The 21,665-nt window shown below is 39.6% G+C and overlaps 3 protein-coding genes across 4 annotated transcripts; all 3 read right to left on the bottom strand.

Moving 5' to 3' along the window:
* Positions 1-74: 74 nt before the first annotated feature.
* On the bottom strand, positions 75-4,104 carry klhl40b (kelch-like family member 40b). Its single transcript, XM_071485133.1, has 6 exons — positions 2,752-4,104; positions 2,170-2,330; positions 1,930-2,037; positions 1,571-1,756; positions 1,019-1,168; positions 75-547 (listed from the first exon to the last, which is right to left on the bottom strand). Exons 1-6 carry the CDS (start codon positions 3,877-3,879, stop codon positions 436-438), a joined length of 1,845 nt encoding a protein of 614 aa, XP_071341234.1. The 5' UTR covers positions 3,880-4,104; the 3' UTR covers positions 75-435.
* A 1,519-nt stretch (positions 4,105-5,623) lies between these two features.
* Positions 5,624-13,083, bottom strand: hhatlb (hedgehog acyltransferase like, b). Of its 2 annotated transcripts, XM_071485129.1 has the most exons (13): positions 12,894-13,036; positions 10,986-11,123; positions 10,617-10,670; positions 9,462-9,529; positions 9,263-9,376; positions 8,351-8,545; positions 8,030-8,239; positions 7,267-7,438; positions 6,975-7,119; positions 6,850-6,885; positions 6,562-6,763; positions 6,322-6,463; positions 5,624-6,226 (listed from the first exon to the last, which is right to left on the bottom strand). In XM_071485129.1, exons 2-13 carry the CDS (start codon positions 11,089-11,091, stop codon positions 6,015-6,017), a joined length of 1,656 nt encoding a protein of 551 aa, XP_071341230.1. In that variant the 5' UTR covers positions 11,092-11,123; positions 12,894-13,036; the 3' UTR covers positions 5,624-6,014. The 2 variants fall into 2 exon arrangements, with proteins under 2 accessions (XP_071341230.1, XP_071341231.1); XM_071485130.1 differs by lacking the exon at positions 10,617-10,670 and having other exon boundaries at positions 12,894-13,083.
* A 610-nt stretch (positions 13,084-13,693) lies between these two features.
* On the bottom strand, positions 13,694-21,434 carry LOC139625283 (glycine--tRNA ligase). The gene is made up of 17 exons (XM_071485128.1): positions 21,260-21,434; positions 20,588-20,689; positions 20,315-20,417; positions 19,958-20,099; positions 19,766-19,854; positions 17,864-17,937; positions 17,606-17,751; positions 17,364-17,513; positions 17,115-17,277; positions 16,522-16,686; positions 16,310-16,417; positions 15,548-15,693; positions 15,378-15,463; positions 15,177-15,286; positions 14,981-15,074; positions 14,378-14,568; positions 13,694-14,297 (listed from the first exon to the last, which is right to left on the bottom strand). The coding sequence occupies exons 1-17, from the start codon at positions 21,302-21,304 to the stop codon at positions 14,184-14,186; spliced, it is 2,028 nt and encodes a 675-aa protein (XP_071341229.1). The 5' UTR covers positions 21,305-21,434; the 3' UTR covers positions 13,694-14,183.
* Between the last annotated feature and the right edge of the window lie 231 nt (positions 21,435-21,665).

The raw sequence follows: 21,665 nt of genomic DNA, 5'->3' as shown, positions 1-21,665 counted from the left end.
ATTATGACTTTGCTGCCATCTGTTGGGAAATGCGCAACTTCTTGTCAGCACATTCCCCATAATAATCAAGACAGTTTATGGTTGGTACTTAAATACTTCAATTTTATTCCACCCATTGCAAAAAAAAACTACATATTGTTTACAATTTTACAAACTGAATCTGTTGCTGAAACACATATAAAAATGTTATTAATTAAAAAAGAAAAGTGTCCATGACATTAGGCCAGAATCATAAGTAGTAAGTATACAATTAGAAATGCTGCCGCACTGTGTAAAATAAACAAAGAGAACACCAAACATACAAGCTGATTCTCGACAAATGTGGTCATGTTAGATGTCATTGTGACCTTGAACATAGCTGTACTTGTCCTTGGACTGCTGTAAAACTAATGTGGACTCCAGATTTCTGTAGACAAACAGGCACCGGAGGTGGTTTTACATCTTGGTGAGACGCAGGGTGTTGAGGCGGACCCCGAGGATAGTGGCCCCTGACGCGTACTGGATATCTCTGAGGATCCCGTTCCACATTTTCTCTGACTCATTATACCTGAGGAGGTTGACAGACAATTTGTCATGAAATGCAAAATTTGGACATCCACTGATATTGACTTAAAGTAAATATATACTTTTGATGTAGGGTATGGTTGTGCAGTACATCAGTATTTAGTTTTTACTGTCATTTAAAAAATACCCGGGTATTTTTTTTTAGTGTGATGTGTAACAATATACAATGGTTTTTGGTTTTTGGTAAAATGAACACTGTAGAGCATGTGCTGTTTCTGTATGAATTATGTCTGGGCTACTCTAGAATACCAGCTGCAAATGGTACACCAGTTTAATTTCTCTTTAACATACAAACACACAGAGACAATTTATCTCTTTAGTTTTGATTTTGGCTCGATGAAGTGGAAATATTAAAGTAAAATCACCTGCTAATTTAACATTGTGCTGTCCATCACAATGTGCCGAAGGCATGAATGTCTGAATTAAAAGGGATATGTCTATGACTGTGACCAACCTCCAGATATCGTTAATCTCTTTGGGAACGACGTCATCGCTGTCCTCCAAAGGCATCATGGCAAAACCTCCCACAGCGTACAGCAAGCCAGCCAAAGACACCAGGTTCAGAGAGCTACGCTCCTGGGGAAACGCTACAAAGTCTGACCACCTGAAAAATGTCAACACACATACAGAGGTACTGTTAAGTACAATACACTTAAGGAGGTGTCAAGTATGCAAATATGCAAAACTACAAATTGCAACTTAAATTAACTGGGGAAAAAAAGAAATAAATTAATATATTTGTATATTTATTAATACATCAGTAAACCAAGTAGTATATCTTCAGTGTGACTTCCCTCTTTTGCCAGTTGCATATACAAAAACAATTAAGACATTTTACAAAAGGATAATGTTAAAATGTGATGGGGGGAAAAAAGGGGTCAGAGGATTTCACACTTGAAGGGTTCCACCACTGATGCTTCAGCAGTATAAACTTTGCACCAGCTGCTATATGAGATATCCACATTCCCCTTTCGTCAGCCATATTCACTGATTTTGATGAACTCACTTGTTAGTAGCGATGTTGTACACCTCCACAGAGTCTGTCAGGCCATTGTCGGTGACTCCTGCTGCCACATATATTTTGTCCTTATGAACGGTGGCTCCAAATAAGGAGCGTGCGATCTTCATGGGCGAAAGCTCCTTCCATTCAAATCTCTTGGCATCATATGCACACATCTTATTTAGACAGCTCCTTTTCATAGAGAGACAAAGAAAATAGTGCCTCTGACGCTCGCCATTCCCTAGTGGTCTCTTTTAAATGACTTTTCTTAAGTGAAAAATGTGTTGCTGAATTCATAAACAAAGGCCTAAATTAAATAATTGCCACAGATGGATATTGATATTTTGATCACACTTTATGCTTACTTGTTTTCCCCCTTTCCTCCAATCACATAGACAATATCATTGTGGGATATCGTTGCATGTCCATAAACTGGGTAAGGAATTGACTCTGATTCACCCCATTTAAAAGATCTGCAAATGCAAAACCACAGGAAATGTATTATTTATTAGGATTCAGTCCCAAGAATAGCAGTGTATTAAATAATTTCACTAAATTCATCATCCACTCTAAGACTTGATATATAAACTCAAACTTGTACTCACTGTCTGTCATAGACCAAAACTGAGTCCAGCGTGTGCTCCTGCTCCTTCAGCTCCCTCCCTCCCAACACAAAGATGGAGTTCTCTGCCTCGGCCAGCCCGAACAAGAAGCGAGGAGATGGGAGAGGCGGCATCCCCAGCCAATCAGCACTGACCGGGTCATACTGAGTTCACAGGAGAAAAACATTTGTACCTGAAGGTTACTGTGGTAGAGTATACATACTGCAATGCGTGCAGACAGGCATGAACAGACATATACTCAGATCAAACCAAAAACCTCAGGGAAATATTCAACCCAAGACTCCAGCATTTTTATGGCTACACAGTTTCATCAAAGAGAAATTTTTGTTTGTGGGTTTGAACAACTGCTGGCTGGACAGCATGAGTTTGTACTAACTGACCCACCAAAGGGACAGTGGGGTTTTAGTGCAATTTCAAGCACAAATTCAACAGTAATTTTGTTGCATCATAATGTATTTTTTGGAAATGAAAGAAAACTTTAAAGCTTTCTTTCTTAATCCTGCCCAGAGATGCTGTGGGACTCCTCTCTCCTCTATCAAATCTTTACTTAGAGCCTCTACCTACCTGCAGGAAATAGGAGCACAGTGGATCTTCCTTGTTCTGTTCATCAAAGAATAATCCTCCTGCCACAAAAATCTGGTTTTCCCTGGTGACTAGGCTGGTGTGGTTCTTGGGAATCTGTGTGGAGAGTGATGCTACAAAGCAGTCATTCCCTGATGGATCATAGGCCACAGCACCTGTGTCATTGACCATCAGTATCAAGTCCCTGACGAACATGCCGAATCTGAGGTTGTCATTCAGGATGCCTGGGAGAAGACCTTCTTCTTCTTCCTCCTCATTATCCTCCCTCTCTCCATCTTTTTCTGCTCCACTATTCTCCTTCTTGTTTTTTTTAACCTCAGGCAATTTCCCGGCACGAGCATCCCTAACCAGCTGGAGTTTCTGCTGCAAATCAGGATTTGAAGAGAGAAGTTTGTGTTTCTCCACTGTGTCTTTCAGGTAGTCCTCGTCGACAAGACGCAGACGAACACAATCCAGCAAACCTGGCAACTCCTTTTCTCTGCTGTCTGTGTCCCGGGACACCCAGTTCATCAAAGTCTCAAACACCGCCTCTTCTGTCTCTACGTTCAGGTTGTCGTTTGATAAAATGGCTGCCAGCTCACTGGGGAGCAGCTGGAGGAACTCCTCATCTCTGGAGATGAGCTGGAAGCGTTCACAGGCGTAGTTTCGGGCAGAGACAGCCAACCTGGGACAGTCTAGCATCAGGCCGAGCCTGAAGATAGCCAGACAGTTGCTGAGGCTCAGGCGCTTTTGTAGGAAAGAGACACATACAGTGAAAATTGAGGGAATCTGGTACACATTAGCCACAGCGAAGATGTCCTGAACATTCTGCTCTGTCACGTTGATTTTTGAGGTGTACAGGTACTTGAGGACCAGCCCCATGACACCAGGCTCCACATCCTCCAGGACAATCTCCCTCTTTTTGCTCTCTTCTAGGTCAGACAGAAAGATGGAGCGGAAGTACGAGCTGCACGCACACAGGACCAGCCGGTGGCAGGGGAAGTCCTTGTCTTTGATCTTCAGCACACAGTCAACCAGCTTGTCATTCTCCAGCAAGTCGTAGAGGCCGTCCTGGAGCAATGTCTGCTGGTACATCCTGGGCTCGTCCATGGGGTTTATAGGTAGAGCCATTTTTACTGGCGGTTGAGTATGAAGAGCCTTTCAGGGGCTGCAAATCAAACAAAAAAGTGAATCTTCTTTTTAGCAGAGTAGTTCTAATTTCTAGCCTGGAAAGAGGATTCAGAGGCACAGTCAGTCTGCTATTAGCCCTCACCAGCTGAACCCAGGGGCGGCCCACTCCCTCAGCTGTCCTGACCCTTCAACTGAGCTCCAACTGGGAGGTTATTTATAGACTGGGTGCTCGGTGTGGAGCTATGGGCTTCATTCTGGAACATGAAATGCAATATCCACGCTTCAGTCCCTCTTTCCCACCTCCAGCCCTACCCCTACCCACTCCCCAGGAACATCCACCCACACTTAGACAGCTGACACATTGCTTTATGGGAAATATGTCTGACCCGTGTCACAGGGGGCTGAGTTAGAGGCTGCCCTAAAGGGTCTCTGTGACTGAGTCATCATAGCCACTGTGTCACCTTGTCAATTTGTTATATTACGTCATTTACATGATATTTACACAGTTTTGTGGAACGTACACACTTTAAGAACTGATAGAGGTAATATAAAAATATTGTAATTTGGTTGTGATGTGCCCCTCCAAACACACCACTTATTGTTTTCCTTGAGTTCAGATATTTCAGGATATGACTTTTTTTTAAAGTTAGTGTCTCATTAGAGGGATGTTCCAGTGACTTTTAGTCCCCACAATGCCGCAGGAAAGAAAAACTTGCAGATTATTTTTCACTCTGCCATACATTTTTTTTTTCTTAAGGATGCAGTTTAGGAAAAACTTTCAAACCTTAAGGGTGTCAGGGGCTGAGATGGCCGTTACAGCTATTCTTCTAAACTAAGCTAGTAACCTTCTTTGCATGACTAGTTTTTCTTTGCATGACTAGTACAATTTTTCGAATTGTAAAAGAAATAGTTTAACTCATTTTGAGAAATATGCTAGCATAGCCAGGGAACCAACCGGCTGTTGGCCCTAGCTTAGGTTGCTTGCTAAGATCTTCAGCCACTCCTTCGTTTATTATACAAGAGGTTACAATACTCCCTCTGAGCTGCACTGCTATTTTCAGGGCAGATGCTTGATGCTTAACTTGTAACGTTTCTTCTAGACTGGTGAGTAAACAGATGTTAATAAACTTAAGCTTTGTGGCAATAGCATAACCTTGTAGCTCCTTTAATATTGAATCAACATACAGATAATCATCTTACTCTCAGCAAGAAAGCAAAATAAGCATGTCCAACTATTTAAAAAGTTGGACTCTGAGGCCCACGCTAAGATCACCTTTGATGACATCATCAAGGTATTTTTCTTAGACTTTGGAAAAGTCCTCTAGAGCCACTAAAGACTTACACCTGTTTTCACAGACCATGTAGTGCTCCACGATAAGTAAACTGATCCTCGTGTGTAAAAGCATTAGAGTGGTTTGGTTAAAGGAACCAGTGCGTCAAGCATAATCTCCCCTCTTTCATGTTATTTTTACCTTTTATACCACACTGTCCGGGTCCAGGCAGTGACTTATTACAAGTGTAGCCATCACCTTTTCTCTACACAGTGCTTAAGTGTTTCCAGAGTGGAGGCATCAAACAGGAATTAAGTTATACCACTGATGTAATGCCACAGAAATACCTCACGCCCCTAACAACAAGATACACCACTGACTCAAATGGTGTAAAAAGCCCCACTCTCTCATTCATATTTTAACAGCTCTATTACAAGGTCAGAAACTTTCCATAACGACACAAAACAATGCGCTTTGAACAAATCTTTGCAGTTTATTTTTTTGCATTAAAAGTGAAAGCAGAGATTTCAGAAAAACTAAATTTAATTCGAACTTCCCTACAATGTGTTAAAACAGTTTGAGAGAAACATTTTGTAACTTTTCATTCACATAGGGTACCGGACAGTATACACATGAGGTGAACTGTACATTATATAATACATCAAATATGATTGTCTTTCATTAAGATTTAGATGTTTTCACTTACAGTTAAATGATGGTAAACATATTTACAGTAAATGCAGTTTTTGACATCAGCAGAAGTAGTGAAGCCAGTGAAGGTGACATTATAAAATCTAGATTGGCAATAATAGGGTTGGCTGCTACATCCTTCATTATCTGCAGCACTAGGTGGACATTAAATATCTACTCTGCTTTTTCCTTGCTGGGATCTGGGACTGGCTGAGCAGCGGCAGGTGCAGCTGGAGCACTGGTCAGGCTGGGGGTGGCATTTGGAGGGGGGGCACGAGGAAGAGGATCAGGATCATCAATAAGGGCCTGTCTCCTCTCTCGCTCCTTAATCACTTGAATCAGGCAGTAGGTCATAAACATGACGATGATGGTGGTTATAGGGAAGCCTGGGAAGGTAATGAGATACACAATTTCATTATTAATAGGGCTGGTGAAAAAAAAATAAAACCCTCTTCAAACTAAAAAAAAAAAAAAAAATTACCTTTGAGAAGCAGCCGTTTGGTGACCAACTTAGCAAAGTCCAAACTGTTCAGCGCCAGGATGTTGTATAGCACAATACTCCAGAAGTTGAAAGTATTGAAGATGGCTCTAACCCTGCGGGACATTGCTTCTGACATTGCCATCTGTAAAAGAAAAAAAAAAATTTAAAAAGGAAAAGAAAAATAAATTTAATAAACAAAAAGCATTTTACCTCAATATTCTTTCTGAAGTGTAAACCAACCTCAAAGGAAGCAAAAGGCTCCATGGAGAAGAGCTTGGCAGTCCACAGCTCAAAGTTGAGGCCAAAACAGTTAAAGAAGGCCCAGATCAGCACCACCTCGCAGGGTCCCAGCCAGAGGATGGTAACGCCAAAGGTGCACAGTGTAGCCACCAGCTCCTCCACCACTTTGTCATGTTTCCCACCCAGGTAATCATACACATACCTGTGAGAAGGAAATCATCACAACTTCTAAACTTGATAGAATTAATACAACTTCATTTAATTTATTGGTCTCTCTGAAGCACTCACTTGCACAGCCAGTCATTGATTCCTCTGTCAAAGTGGCTACAAAAAGAGAAAACGTCAAGATCAGGTTTAGTATTCCAAAGTTATATCATGAGTGTAATGAAGCTAGCTGCGAAAAGTCGACTCACGTTTCAGCAAACACATAGAGCAGAGTGATACATTTTGGTGGCTTGGGAGGGTCTAGATGATCCAGTCTGGATACTGTGTTGATGACTCCAAACATGACAGCGGCTTTTACCCAGTCATACACCAAGTTAAGGTAGGCTAGACCCACTGGAAACAAAGCAAGCATATTAGTTATACCTTCATTTTACACCAAGAACAGTAAACAGTTGATAGAACATGTTAGATGTGCCAAAACTGCTGTAATTAATGTGCCACAGCATTATAAAGTAGTCATTTCCAGGAGGTGGCCCAGACCTAGAGCCCAGTCAGAGAGGTGTTTCAGCAGCTTCATGTCGGTGGGGATGGTGAGGATGTACATGAAATGAAAGAGGACGTCCACTACAATGATGACCCCCAGGTGGATCAGGCCCTGCATACTGATATTCCACATCTCCCGTTCTTTCCTTGTCAGGTCCGACTTGTTGGCCTGCAGGGGGCAGCAGACACGTGTCTCAACTACCATGTGGTCATAGACACCCAACCTCTATACTGCTACCCTGCAGCTCATGAAGGACACTCTCTGCATACATTACAAATGTGATGATTGATTTTGGTGTTAATTCATGGAATCTGAATGGATTGCTGAGTCAATCCTTTACATGAACAAGGCAGTAAGGGGAACTCTTCAACTGCAATGCTGATGTTTTTTAAATGATCTCCTTCAGTATGTTGTGATGGTCTGACCATGAAAGAACCTGTGAAGTTTAGATAACTTTAGATTACCACCTCTCAAAGAAATCAAAGCATCCTCTAGGACAGTGGCTCCCAACCTGGGGGAAAGGACCACCTTAAGGGATTGCAAGGTAATTAACAACATAACTATACATATATACATTTATTTTTTCAGTTGTTCCTTTAACCTTATTTATCTATTTCTTCTGAATTACTTGTTTGTTTTACCTCAGTAAAATCAAATAGAGAAACCTAACAAGCTTTATTTTAAAGGGTAACAAACCAAAACAGTTAGGAGCTGCTGAATGACTGGGAATGATTAAAAAAAGACCCAAGTTTGACTTACTTGAACATAAAATTTATCGAAGGTCATGATGGGCCCAAAATAGAAGAAGGGGAGGTAGAAATTGTACTTGAGCAGCTCCAGGATGCTGTAGTTTCCCTCTTTCCTTTCACAGTTCTCCAGAGCAAAACTCATACAGCGCATAATTGTAAACCCACAACCTCCATAGAAAAGAACATGACGCAGCTCAAAGTCCCCCTCGACAAATCCAGCCTGTGTGAAGAAAAACAAGGAAAATAAAGAATAAAAGAGAAATAAGATAACAATTCCCTCAAACTTTATTCCCCTTGTGTAATCACTTCTACTATGTAGGCAGCAGTTTACCTGCCAGGACACGAAGGGTTCACACTTGAACGTAGCGAGGGTACACAGACCAGTGACAAAGCAAAGCCAGCGGATTTTCACTAAGGAGATGCTGTAGAGCAGGATACAGTGGGACAGGATGAGGGTGACATATGTCCAGCCCATACTGGTCCACACAGCCAGGAGGCCATACACCATGTACACCAAGGACCTGTACTGTGAGGGAGAAAAATAGTGTCACCTCACGACCACACATCCAAAGTCAATCTAATGATACAGCTTGTATCTGGCTTTAGAAATGTCAAACACCTGAAGATAAAACTGTTTACAGTCTGTCTATAAGTAAAAGAACAGTAGAGTCCCCCACAGAGGCCTGTTTATCATGAGGCCATCTTGTTGATCTGTATACATTATACACAAAGGGACACATTATAAAATCTATACTTAAGGATAGACTTTCACCCTGAGACTTTGCCGACACATGACATGACATGTGGTCTAATGGTGTCTAACCAAACCACACTGACATAACTGATCTTGCTAAATATAGAGCTACATTTCTATTTATTGCTCTCTGTCTCTTTCATTCTTCATCTGCAGTCATCCCCCCATTTGACTTTTGCTCAGTGTTTTCCTTTCCACCTGGTTCCATTCGTCATCTGCCGTTTTAGGTAATGATATAAAAAGCTACTGTGCAATGTTGTAAAAATAAATTGTGACAAAGTGGGTTTCTCAAATGTCAAGCATTCATAATAACAGCATAGTGAGAGATAAATTCATCGTGTCGGACAACATGATTGTTTCCTCCATCTTATTTCTTTGTGGCTCGGTGCTTTGCTCAGATCATTAAACCCGACTCCTTTACCTCTTTCACTGCATTACTCTTCCTTAGAGGAGCTCAATAAATGAATCAATTATTCAGTTATTTAGAACCTGTGGAGCCAGCATGGTGCAGATCTTGGCGAACAGCACGTGACCAGAAAGAGCAAACAGGATGTGCTCTCTGAATGTGGAAAACCACATCATCCACTCAAAATCAGCTGTATCCTGCAGAACGGTGAGCAGAGAATGAAAATTAGAAACAACAAATGTCTATCAATGGACTCTAACTTAATAAACTATGTTCTCTCACCATTTTCCTCCCAAAGTAGTACCACCCTGGTTTCACGGTGGTTTTGAATGTCTTTCTGTTTGCATTGGCTGGAAAAGAAAAGACAAAAGAAGATGAGAAGAGTCTAATATAGATTAAAAAAAGACCTAATCATTTTTGACTATTAGTTCTACTGTCCTTCCTGACTTCTCGTCAAAATAAAGTTTGATGGAAAAGCTGCAACACAACAAGAAATAAGCTTAGCATACATTTAAATTTTCTGTCACTTGATGTATTACTTTCTGTCTTTTATTTTAATCTCCTTGTCCTTGAATGCAGAAATAATACACACTATGCAGGGCCAACACAGGGCCTATTTTCTTCTTCTGCTCTGTGGTATTAATACTGACACCTGATCTCTGCGTGGTCTGCATAGCTCCAACTCCTCACCCTCACACAGTGACACTGCCTCTATATGTATACTGCACATTGTGTTGTCTGTATGTGACTGTACTACAACAAGTATAAGTTATAATGTACAGTATGTCTCAACATCAAGTGTCACAGTCTATGTCAGGGTAACCTAATGCACTGATGTGTACATTGTATTGCACTATTCTACTTTTGGAAAGACAAGCATTTCAGAGGTGCCAACACTTATGTTGTTATGGCACAGTTAAGACAACATTTCTTTTAAATTTGGTTTGAACTTTTTTTTTTCTATAACATGGTCTGTGGGAAATTCTTCTTATAAAGGATTCATGGTTACCATCTTGGATAATATCAACACAGTAGTTCATTACAGATATGTCAGTATCAGCAATAGATGATGATGATAAATACAGAAATGCTAAAGGTATATTCAAGGTCATTTAGAAACAACATCACCATACAGAACCACAGAGGTTTTACCATGTAACTGCCTGATTAAAACTCATGAATCGACCATGTGCAGACTATGACTGTGTCCAAAAACATTTCTTCCATTCACTTATGTTTTTTTATGCTTTTTTTTTAATGGAAAATGTGTGCAAGTAACAGGTTTAAGTAATAAAATGACTGATCGCTGAATTCCAGTTCAAATGTCAAATGTCTGTCCCACACAGTGATGGTGGACCCACACAGGCGTTTTCATTTAACTGCCTGATTAGACCTCTAATTAGGACTGTGCTGGCGTAGACAGACTGTGCATCATACCTGTTAGTTTAGATGCAAGCACTGAAGTGGACACCTGTGGCAGCAGGTATGAATCTGTATCAGCGGATTATCAAACAGTAGCAAGTGATGAAGAGGTTGTGGTTTTCTTATTACCCCTTTTAGTGTTGGCTGAGACATTCTAATATATAATATACTGATATCAGTTGTTTGTTTTGTTTTTTTACTCAAAAATCTAGTATAAGTTAAGATCTAAGAACAATTAAACAACTTTATAATAAAGTAGTCTTCTAAAATATTTTAGCACTTTTACTTTAACTTACTGATTATTGTTTAATTATCAGTACCTCCAAATGAGCATTATATTCTACAACTGTTTCCACCTGTGTTTGCATGTTGTGTCATACTCACAACTGGACACCTCAAAGATCCAGCTGGCAGCCCAGAACATGGCCAGACACAGCATCGTGTTGTAGAAATAGATCTCATATTTGGGAAGTGCAGCTTTGATCCCCATCGTGATAAAGACAGGAAGAGCTCCGGAGGCTCCTGAACACACAACCAGTCAGACCAGTCAACACTTTGTACAACTAGAACAGGTTTTACGCCTGATTTGACGTACAAATCAGGAACCTACTTATTATGCAAAAGGACCCTGTCAGTGATATATTATCATATTATTGGATCATTATTACTGACACAACAATATTTTATATGTAAAAGTAACTATAGCTGTGAAATATATGTAATGGAGTAAAAAGTGCAGTATTTCCCACTTAAATGTAGTGCAGTAGAAGTATAAGGCAGACAAAAATTGGGAGTGCTCAAGTTCAAGTACTTCAGCACTATACCTGAGTAGAGTACTTCAGTAAATATACCTACATTCTACTACTGCCTTGTACTACCTGGACCATCTACACCATCTACATGTAGCTTACACATTAACACATCCAATAATTTAAGATTGATAAGAGCAGTGGAGGAATGTAACTAAGTACAATTACTCAAGTACTGTACTCAAGTACAAATTCTGACAAATGTACAAATTGAGTATTTCCTTTATGCTACCTAATAAATCTACTTAACTACATGCAAAAGGTTTAGTTATTAATTACTTTTAACTAAACATTTTACACATAAAGCACATGAGGAGCTTAGAAAATAGGATACAGCACTTTATTATTACACTTACCTGCATAAAGCACTTAAAATTAAGTAATAATATCCATAACACCCAACAACACAACGTATTATTAATGATATAACATTACGAGAGGAGTGTTTCTGCATGATGAGTAATTTCACTTTTGATACTTAAGGTGCAGTTTCCTGATAATATTTATGTACTTTTTCTTGTAATGGAATATTTATATATCAGTATCAAAACTAAAAGTACTCAATAGTCAGCAGAATGGCTCCTTCCAGAGTTTTTTTTTATATCATTATAATATCAGCAGTATTTTCATGCTCAACCAAGAGGCAATAGCTCATCATAGGTTTTCTATGTAAAAACTCTATCTGCAAAATAACTAGTACCTGCAGGTGTAAAAGGTTTTAGAGTTAAAAAAAAAAAAAAGAAGCTAAATACTTCCATAATGATATTTAGTGGAGTAGTGAAAAGTTATATAAAATTTAAATATGCAGGTGAAGACCATTAGAACTGCATTTAAGTATCGTACTTGAGTAAATGTACTGAGTTACATTTCACCACTGGCTCCACTCAAATGAAGAATTTGTACACTTTTGATACCTCTTCATGCCATATAAAAGCCACAGGGCGTGTATAGTGACCTGTTCAGTAGCTGTAGCTGAGGGGCTTTATATTGACCTATCTTCTTCTGGACCTAAAGACGTTGTTTTCACATTCAAGAGATACAGTATCAGCTGAATACTTCGGTATCTTGTGCTTTTTAAGTCTCAGTCAGATGACACTAAGTCTTAATCATTTAGGAATTTTATCTGCCTTGACCTCCTTTATCAAGGAAAGAACAGAGGGGGGCAAATGGGCAAGTTTCCACTGACTGGACCTCAGAGAGGTAAAGACACTAACCAAGCGCAGCTGCCTGCTATTTTTATCCAAACAACTTCTCTCCGGTGAGAAACAATGATAGATGGCTTTGTAAAGCAGAAACCAAACACAACCAGGACTCTCTCGGGTTTGCTGAACACAGAGGCCACTCTGAGTCAAACAAATTATTAGCTACATTCAAAACTCCCCCTGTTCTCTCCTCACAGTGCCTGCTGGAGATGCCTGCTGCTGAAATGCCACACGGTCGTGCTCTTCAGTTTGTCCTCTGCAGCACCTGTCGTGATACTGACCTTGAACGCAGCAGTTGCGAGCCCGAAGAAGTTGCTGTAAAACGAACTTTTTCAGTTTGCTTGGAAGGGATAAAAAATGCAGATTAAAATATCATGTTAAACAAAACATACAACAAAATGTAAACTGTTGTGCATCCGCCGGGCGCAGGCTGGGCTGCGGGTCCCTCTGACTCCCTGAGAGGGAGCTGCCACCGGTTAAAGGTGACAGGATGTATTTATACTTTGACCACTGACACAGTGGGGGCGGAACAGGGGGACTGCTAAATCAGTATAATAGGTTATAAGCCAGGCAACATCAGGAGTCTATCAGGGTCTTTGATCTTGGCATGTTTTAGGTTATCCTACCTTCCTATATAATGTAGCAGGGGGTTAAGCCACATTAACCCCCTTATTTCTAGTAATTCTGTGATGTGCAGCATAGTCTTTCATCTCTGGTGTAAATCACACATAGTATCAGACTATTAAACTGTAATTATATGTAAATGAGCATGAATTACCATACATCTGTTGCATTTTTTAAGTCAGCATTGTGTATTTCTTTATTTAACATTTTCAAATTAAAGGACCCATCCTCTCTCTTTTCTCTCTGTGGTATTTTCCATATTCCTGGTTGCCAGATCTGTTTTGGGAGGGTCTAAGCTTGTTGCAATTTTGAGCTGAAGCCAGACGTCCATGTTTCACATTCTACAATGAACTGCAGCTGTGCAACAACACGCAGTGCCGACTAGTGACAGTAACACAAAATACAATACAGTGGCAACATTACAGCTGGAAACACAAAGCAAACCAAAACAAAAGTATAGGATGCATGTCTACACAGTGGAAAGAGCCATATGTGGTTTATTTGGAAAAGTCAACCAAGACATACAGGATATATGTTTTCTGCTTTCATGGTATCAATGCTACACATCCAGTGGGAGTTGTTAAGAGAGTTGTTCAAGTGGCAATAATACTGTTTAAGGTACGAGGCCTCAGAGGGCTGTGTTAACCCTCCAGCGTGTTTTTGAGTGGTTTTAATTCAGTCTATGTGACACAAGCAAATCTGCAGAAGCTGTTGCTACTTGTTTATCATAATACATGTCTGAATACAGATTAAGATACAGTACCTCGAATTATTATTCTATACACTATAAATACAGTCATCATGTTTAGCCTGTGCAGCATCATCATTACAACTCCTGTTTGAATTTCTCACATTTTTTAAACCAGTAAACTTTCACAAAATGACTAAATGCAAAATCTTAATGACAATATGGTCCCTGAGTGTACAGTAGAGGAGTCCCTGTCTGCTTACTCCTTCTTGCTGGTCTCCTGTCCTTCAAACAAGGGGTACTTGTTCTCCACCTCAGCCCACATCAAGGTGCCATTAGCCAGATCTCGAACCATCGCTGGTAACTCAGTGACCTGCAATACGTTTTAGTAAATGAGTTAAACAGATGTGATACTTTTTATCAATTAAGAGCTGAAGTCATTTCATTATCTACCTCGGCCCTGATCTGCCTCATTGAGTCTCGGTCTCTCAGCGTGGCTGTGTGTGGCGTCTTGTTCACGGTGTCAAAGTCGATGGTGATGCCAAAGGCCACTCCGATCTCGTCCGACCTGGCGTAGCGCCGTCCAATGGATCCTGAAGAGTCATCCACCTTGTGAGACAAGCCGTTTTTGGCCATCGCCTCAGCTGAAAGGAGATGAAAAAGAGGATGAAAAGAAGTAAACCGACTGAGTAGATGAATTTCAGAAGGAAAAACAAATTATGTTCAGTTAACCAAAATAAATAGTTGAACACTTTGGGAGATACATTTATTCGCTTTCTTGCTGAGAGTTAGACAAGAACATTGATTTTCATTCTCATCCTCATGTCTGTCCTTTAAATATGAAGCCAAAGCCAGCAGCCAGTTAGCTTAGCTTAGCATTAAGGCTGGAAACAAGAGAACAAAAAGATAACAAAATCCACCTCCCACCATCTCTGAAGCACACTCATGAACATGTTATATCTTTTTTGTTTATATGCAAATAAACAAAGCAAATAAACATATTTCCCAAAATGTTGAACTACTCCTTTAAACTAAATATTGTTTTATCACACTCACATAACTGGCAGACAAATGGCATAAACTCCTGGTTTTGGCTCAAAGGCAGGATGGAACATTTATATGGAGCAACAGGAGCAGGGAAGCTGAAATACTGGACAAGAAATAGATAATCATCAGTTAAAAAGAATGGTAAAAATCAAAACAAGCTCATGATTCTTACTCAGATCTGATTTCTGTTTTGAAGCGTTCTTACCGTCCTCTGTTCGTCCCCCTGCCGGATACGGAATGAGTGCTCGAAGATAGAGTACATGATTCTGCCGATGCCAAACGAGGGCTCGATTACATTGGGAACAATCTCCTCCACTGTGGGAAAACAGAGACGGTTGTTTTCTCACAAGAACAACACACTGTTCTACTCTGCAGCCACAAAGCCAGGTTTGATGTCACCTCTTACCGTGCAAGGTTTTCTGGAACCTCTTCACACTGACCATGTCTTTGGTCAGTGTGAATGTTTTGCCCTCTGACTCAAAGGTGAACTCTCTATAGACACAAACACAAGACCGCAAAATTAAGAGAAGATTCATAAATACATTCATGTGGTACACTGCAGTGATCAGTAATTACCCAGTGTCACTGAGAAGCTTCTCCTGATCACTGATGTAGCATTCGTCACAGACAGCCAGGTACTCCAGAACCAGCTTGGCATCTTTCTTGTAGGCCATCCCTATGGCTCCTTTGTTGGGTTCAAACTGGACAACATTTACCACTTTGTGTGAGGAAGTTAAGGTTTAAAACAGACACACTATACACAGGCCTGCTAATACAATAGACCATACATTAATATGTACTAACAGGAACAATTAAAAGCTTGCTCTTGTCTGCACTTTTAAATTAATTCTATCCTTCTTTTATTTTTAAGGTCATGATTATTATTATTATTTGATACATTTTTTATTAAAAACACTTTCCATTGCATCTTATGCATATTTTGTGCTATAAGAATAAAGTTCATTATCATATCAACTGCAAGTGGTACTGTTGTGTCAAAAACAGGATCAAAAACACTTTGCACACTGCTGACGTCAATCAACATCCTCTCCAAAAACAGAGAAATTTTAACATGAATGTTAACATTTTCAAATATACCTTTTTTTCCAACACGCTTAAAACGAGTGTTTAAAACTACAATTCAAATGAATCTATTATTTTAAAGCATAAAGATGAACATATATTGTTGTAAGCATGTGGTATTATTTTGATTTTGGATAAGTAACGACATACTGTAATGGGCCAAATGTCCCTGTTGGTGTGACAGAAATAGAAATTAACTAACTATAATGGTGTGATTATAGTCAGGGTTGTCGGACTGGGACAACAGAAGGATATGGGTTCTTTCAAAGGCTTTTCAGCCACTAGAGGGACTTTGGTGGCTCTGGAGTGACATGAGAGGTCATAACAGGAGCGATCAGCACAGCCCACAATTTCTATCCAGCCCTGAGAGAGAAGAACAACCATGTATAAGAATAAGGCACATTGATTTGGTCTCATTGTTTTCAACTGTTGAGCTTATAAGAGAGAATAAAAGAGAAAAGATTTACATAGGAGGTTTTAGACTCGGCGTCCCAGCAGTCGCATGCATAGTGAGCCATCTCATTGTCCATGTGTTGACGGAAGCGCACTTTGTCTTTGGAGAGCCCAACTTTAATCAGGTAGAGGTAGATTCTTCCAATGAAGTAACCCAGCACTGAATTGTTGATCACTCCCTGCAGCAGACACACAGAAGATTTAAAGATGTGATGAGTTGATGAAAGTCATGACCATGCTTGAATATAATGCTGGATCAATCTGATCTTACAGCATTTTTGTAAATTCAAACTTACCATATTATTGGTTAAATGCATTAACAGTTTCCCTGTTCAGACTATATAAGTAAATTGCATTGTAAGTTATGTAATCACAATTATGCAAAAGACATTTCTATGGCGCGTGCTGGGAATTTTATAGTGTAACATTTATAATATAATCCTCTATTTCCTACTGTTTGTATTTGCTATAATATTGTTAAATGAGGGTTATAACATTTGTTAGTGACCATCAATAACTACATCCACATGAGACAAAGTATGTTCCAGCACTAACAATAAATACACACACTCACACGTGATAATAAGTTAAATGAAATGAGCGCTACCTGCTCCACAGCGTCCCCCAGCCTCATGATCTGTGCCGGCTGTCCACTGGTCTGAGCCTTTGAGGAGAACAGCATGATCTCCAGGTCGGCCACATTAGAGAATTTAGGGTGGACCTTCTCATTTGGATCCACAAAGTGCTCAATCTCAGCCATGGTGAACTCTCTGCAAGCAGGAGAAGTTGAAGTCTCGCTGTATATTTGTTATAATTTGTAGGTGATTTGTGTTGAGGAGCTGGAGTTTCTGACTACCTGACACGGATGAGTCCAGACCGGGGAGAAATTTCATTTCTGAAGGAGTTTCCAATCTGAGCGGCACCAAAGGGCAGTTTCCCCTGGTTAAACTCCAATAAACGCTTGAAATTGAGGAACATCCCCTGAGCTGTTTCAGGCCTCAGGTAGCTGCACAGAAACAGTTGAAACAATTTCAATACAGCAAATGCTTTTTACACATGAGACACTCGAGACAGATTGTGTGTTAAGATGGTCAGTACCCGGGCATGTTGCCTCCCGGCCCTATGGATGTCTGAAACATCAGGTTGAAGGAGATGGGAGGTGTAAGGTCATTTCCTGTGGAGGGAGACTTGACATTGTATTTCACAAAGAGATCAGCCAGCTCCTGCTGAGTGTAGTTGTCCATCTGAAACAAAAGACAGCAGCAGTGCATTAGGTGATTATTTCTCAACCAGCAAATGTCAGTATTTTCACCAACAGCAGATGTCTTATGTGCATTGTGTTCATAAAGCACCCACCTGAGTGATAACATCCTCCATCTCATTCACCTTCTCCACCGTTTTCTCATCAGACATGAGTTTTTTTAAGTGAGCTGTGAGGACACAAAAACCTCAGTTAGCAACTGCCAATCAAATATTAGCCTTGAAAGAAATAGCAGGGATTTGCCCAGGCATACACAGCAACATAAATACCAATTTTTAATCACTCAAGTCTTAACTAATACGATACTTTTCTCATTCCAAACATGCCTATATAAACAATGGGAAACTCAGCACCAGAAATGTAATTTCCTGACATTGAGTTTCCTGTCATTGTAATGTTTAGCCCTTTAACCCAGTAAATGCAAATTAACTGTTCATTATTTACGTTCTTAGTTATCTAGTAATCTTCAAATTAGTAATCATATCAATACAATATATTTGTTTTATTTCAGGAATCTGAATGTGATCATTGGGATTTGGGAAGGTCTGAAATATTTTCAGTGAAAATTACTGATGTTTTAAGGGATTTGTATTCTAGTATTGAAGTTTCTATGCCTCAAATTTGAGATTCTTTAATGAAAAAATTAATGGATTGTGATACATTATGTCCTTTTGAATTATATGGGTGTTTAAGAGGTAAAAAAAAACAAAAACAAAAACCTTCAAATTGGCACCAATCATGGAGATAATGGATAAATGAATTGATTGTAATATATGAAAGTATCTTTAATGGGGATTGTACATGCTCTCGGGGAATCCAAGGGGGTAAAAACCCTCTAAAATTAGTAATTAGTTAGTAATGGGCAAATTAATGAAATTTCATGTTTAAAAAAATCTAATTAAGGGATCATAGTGCTCTGGAGTCCATGTTAATTTTGGTTCATTTTTTTGCAGACTTTCTGTGCAGTCATTTCCCCACATGTATAGTATCCTTTTTTTCAGCACAAACTCAGCCATGAGTCTGACTTCACATTTTGTCAATTTGACAAAGTAATAAAGTAGCAAAGCACTAGGCTGCCATAAATCCACAAGTACAAAAAACATGACACAAGCACATTTGAAAAATGTACAAATAATTGAGCTATTACTATAGAGCTTTTTTTTTGTCATTCAGTTCCCCTCAGGGGTCGACAGTGCTAACCACTGCACCACTGTGCTTACTACTATAGAGCAATACAAGATTGAAAAATATATTGTTTCATTTTTTATACAGACAACTACAACTCTAACACAGTCTATTTACATGTAAAGTGATTTTATCCCAACTAATACTTGTGCCTTTTTCATTAAAGGTGCTTTTGACTCACAGAAATTGTTAAAAAGAAAATGTTTTTTGACATAAATGAGAGTGAAAGTGTGTGATAGCCCAAGACAATTATTTTCACTTGGTTTTCTGAGCTTGTCTCAACATGATATATAAATAAACTTATGCTAGTGTAATTAAGCCATACTCAGTTTACACTCTGATTATTGGACAACCTCTAAATTAAGGAACACCTGAATAACCAGTTGCATATGACCTCCTGGCCCACCACTCCCCTGCCTCTACCTAAAATCTCCCTGGGGACATATAACGCAGTACGACGGGTTAAAACCTGTTTGCACATTCTGTTAAAACTGGATCTGCAGAAATGAAGTCAAAAAAGTAGAAAAATATCACCAAAATCTAGAGGTAGCCTCATTATTATAATAGATTCTGACCGCCTGTAGTTACTCTCATCTATAATGTACAAGTTTCAGATGAGTATACCTTGGACAGTCACAGCTCAGCTAGTAATTATCTGCTCTGTTCATATGTGTTTCCCGCAGGTCACCAGGTCATCCTTCTCTTTAAGGATGAAATCTGACACCTTCTTTGGAGTGCAACGAAACAATGGAAAACCAGGTGGGGCTCATTTTGATCCTTTAAATGAGGTAATGGTGGTGGGACAAAGTCACCTTTGAGGAGGTGGTCAGCTCTGTAACACTCTCCAGTCTTGGCATCTTTCACCATGTAGTCAGCAAATTTGTCCACATGTCCCGACGTCCTGAAAAGAGGCAACGGGTTTTTACCACAGAGCTGTTCCAAGTCTAACTTAAATTTGCACTTTCTCAGTCAAGAGCAGTGAGTGTGAGTTTGCTGGCGCCTACTTGAGGACAGGCTCGGGAGTCAGCATGGTGCAGTCAATCTCCAGGATCTGCTCCTCCTGGATGAAGTGCTGCCTCCACACCTGCAGGATGTTGTTCTTCAGGGCACAGCCAACTGGGCCGAAGTCATACAGGCCGCTCACACCTGAGGTAACAGTCAGTTTTCAAAGGCAAACCCATCAGTGATTTGACTGTATAATGAAATATTTCAGGTAACATCTCTCTTGAACTGTGCATGCTCTGTTGCCATCATATTTTTGTACATTTTTAATTTTCTCTGTGTAGGAAATCGCTCGTCAGTCAAAACTTTACTGGGTGGTTTCACTTCTTTTTTATTATTTAATTATTATGCTATTTTACCTCCATATATGGCAAAAGCCTGATCGTAGAAGAACCTTCTCTTTAAGGTGTCCTCCATTTTCACCCTGTCCACTGCATCTTCTTTGGGTTGCAACGCAAGCTCCTAGAAGTGATAAATGTGCATAATTGCTTAATGGTTTGTAAAATTATCCTTCAAACTGAACAGGGAAATAAAAAAAAATCCCCAAATTATTTGTAAAGTAAATATTCTAATATAAAAAGTGAAAGTGAAGCCAAACGATATCAGTAAAAGATTAACCAGCCGTTGCTGACCTTTGCTTCAAGTATCTTCTTCCGGGCTTTCAGCTCTGCCACAGCTTTGCTCACCTCGTGCTCTGATGCACCCTTCTCCTTCAACTGATGCACCAAGTCACCCTGCAGGAAAAATACTGTTTTACCTCCCCAGGCACCTTACAATTTATGCTATTGTTTCATCTGTTAACTCTCTTTTGAAGTACAGCCATGGTGGATTAAAAGCAATACATTGGGCACAAGGTGAGCACAGCTGCCATTAGGTGATGGCTGTTGGCAGGATATGACCTAAGAGGGTATGAATTCATTATATGTGTTGGTATTAATTTTTAAATAAATTTTGGTTTTCATGCCATGAGGCTCTGTCATATGTGTAATTTCTAATTAATCTGACAAATATGCATTAATTGAAAAATATCCCTTGAAGTTCAGATGAAACCTGTTACATAATGTATCTTGCTAATTTTATATAGACATTGTTTACATCTGTTTCCATGCTCATAAAATGTAAAACTATGTAAAAAAAAATGTTTACAGTATGCTAATGCTACTTATCTGCTAGAATTGTAAATGTAAAATTATCACTTCATTATCCAAATACAGAAATAATTTTAAATCTTATAATCACTCAGAAAAGTGGATAAAATCAACTCTCCAATCAACACTTTAATTTAATTTCACCCTTAAACTCACCTGTTCCTTCACAGCCTCCCTTAGCGGTGCCAGTACTTGTTCCATCTTGTCAAGTATAAAAACTCCTTGTGCAGCCAGCTGTGGATCTCCTCTGGACTCAAGTGATTTCACTCTTCTTCAGGCGCTCTTCAGACTGAGAGAAGAGAGGGGGAGGTGCTGTTTTTACTCAGTCTGACTCTGGTAACTTATGCTTTCTGAAACAAGGGCTTTTTGTTGCATCATCCAGGAAGCTCAGACAAAGCTTCTTCCATTCTGACCATAGAGACAATAGTGAGCAAATAGCACCGACACAACCTTTAAGTACAGTAAATACAACCTTTATTAACAACCCCTGTCCTAATTAATAATGCATTGGGTGCCTGGGGGCAAAAACCCTTTGTTGTGTACATGTTCACTAATATATTTA

Source organism: Trachinotus anak, unplaced genomic scaffold (assembly GCF_046630095.1).
Source record: "Trachinotus anak isolate AG129_WGS33_773 ecotype Australia unplaced genomic scaffold, CSIRO_AGI_Tana_v1 ptg000009l, whole genome shotgun sequence".
NCBI lineage: Eukaryota > Metazoa > Chordata > Actinopteri > Carangiformes > Carangidae > Trachinotus > Trachinotus anak.
This window is presented reverse-complemented; position numbering and strand designations above follow the sequence as displayed.

Excerpts from the sequence above, each read along its gene's own strand:
- klhl40b (XM_071485133.1), bottom strand. The coding sequence starts at position 3,879 with ATGGCTCTACCTATAAACCCCATGGACGAGCCCAGGATGTACCAGCAG. Across the intron at positions 2,331-2,751 it reads TGTGCTCCTATTTCCTGCAG|TATGACCCGGTCAGTGCTGA; the intron begins GTAGGTAGAGGC and ends CTGTGAACTCAG. Across the intron at positions 1,169-1,570 it reads TACAACATCGCTACTAACAA|GTGGTCAGACTTTGTAGCGT; the intron begins GTGAGTTCATCA and ends GACATTTTTCAG.
- hhatlb (XM_071485129.1), bottom strand. The coding sequence starts at position 11,091 with ATGGGGATCAAAGCTGCACTTCCCAAATATGAGATCTATTTCTACAAC. Across the intron at positions 10,671-10,985 it reads GATCTTTGAGGTGTCCAGTT|ATTCATACCTGCTGCCACAG; the intron begins GTGAGTATGACA and ends CCGCTGATACAG. Across the intron at positions 6,886-6,974 it reads CTCTATGTGTTTGCTGAAAC|CCACTTTGACAGAGGAATCA; the intron begins GTGAGTCGACTT and ends CTCTTTTTGTAG.
- LOC139625283 (XM_071485128.1), bottom strand. The coding sequence starts at position 21,304 with ATGGAACAAGTACTGGCACCGCTAAGGGAGGCTGTGAAGGAACAG. Across the intron at positions 19,855-19,957 it reads ACTCCCGAGCCTGTCCTCAA|GACGTCGGGACATGTGGACA; the intron begins GTAGGCGCCAGC and ends GCCTCTTTTCAG. Across the intron at positions 15,287-15,377 it reads GTTCCAGAAAACCTTGCACG|TGGAGGAGATTGTTCCCAAT; the intron begins GTAAGAGGTGAC and ends GTTTTCCCACAG.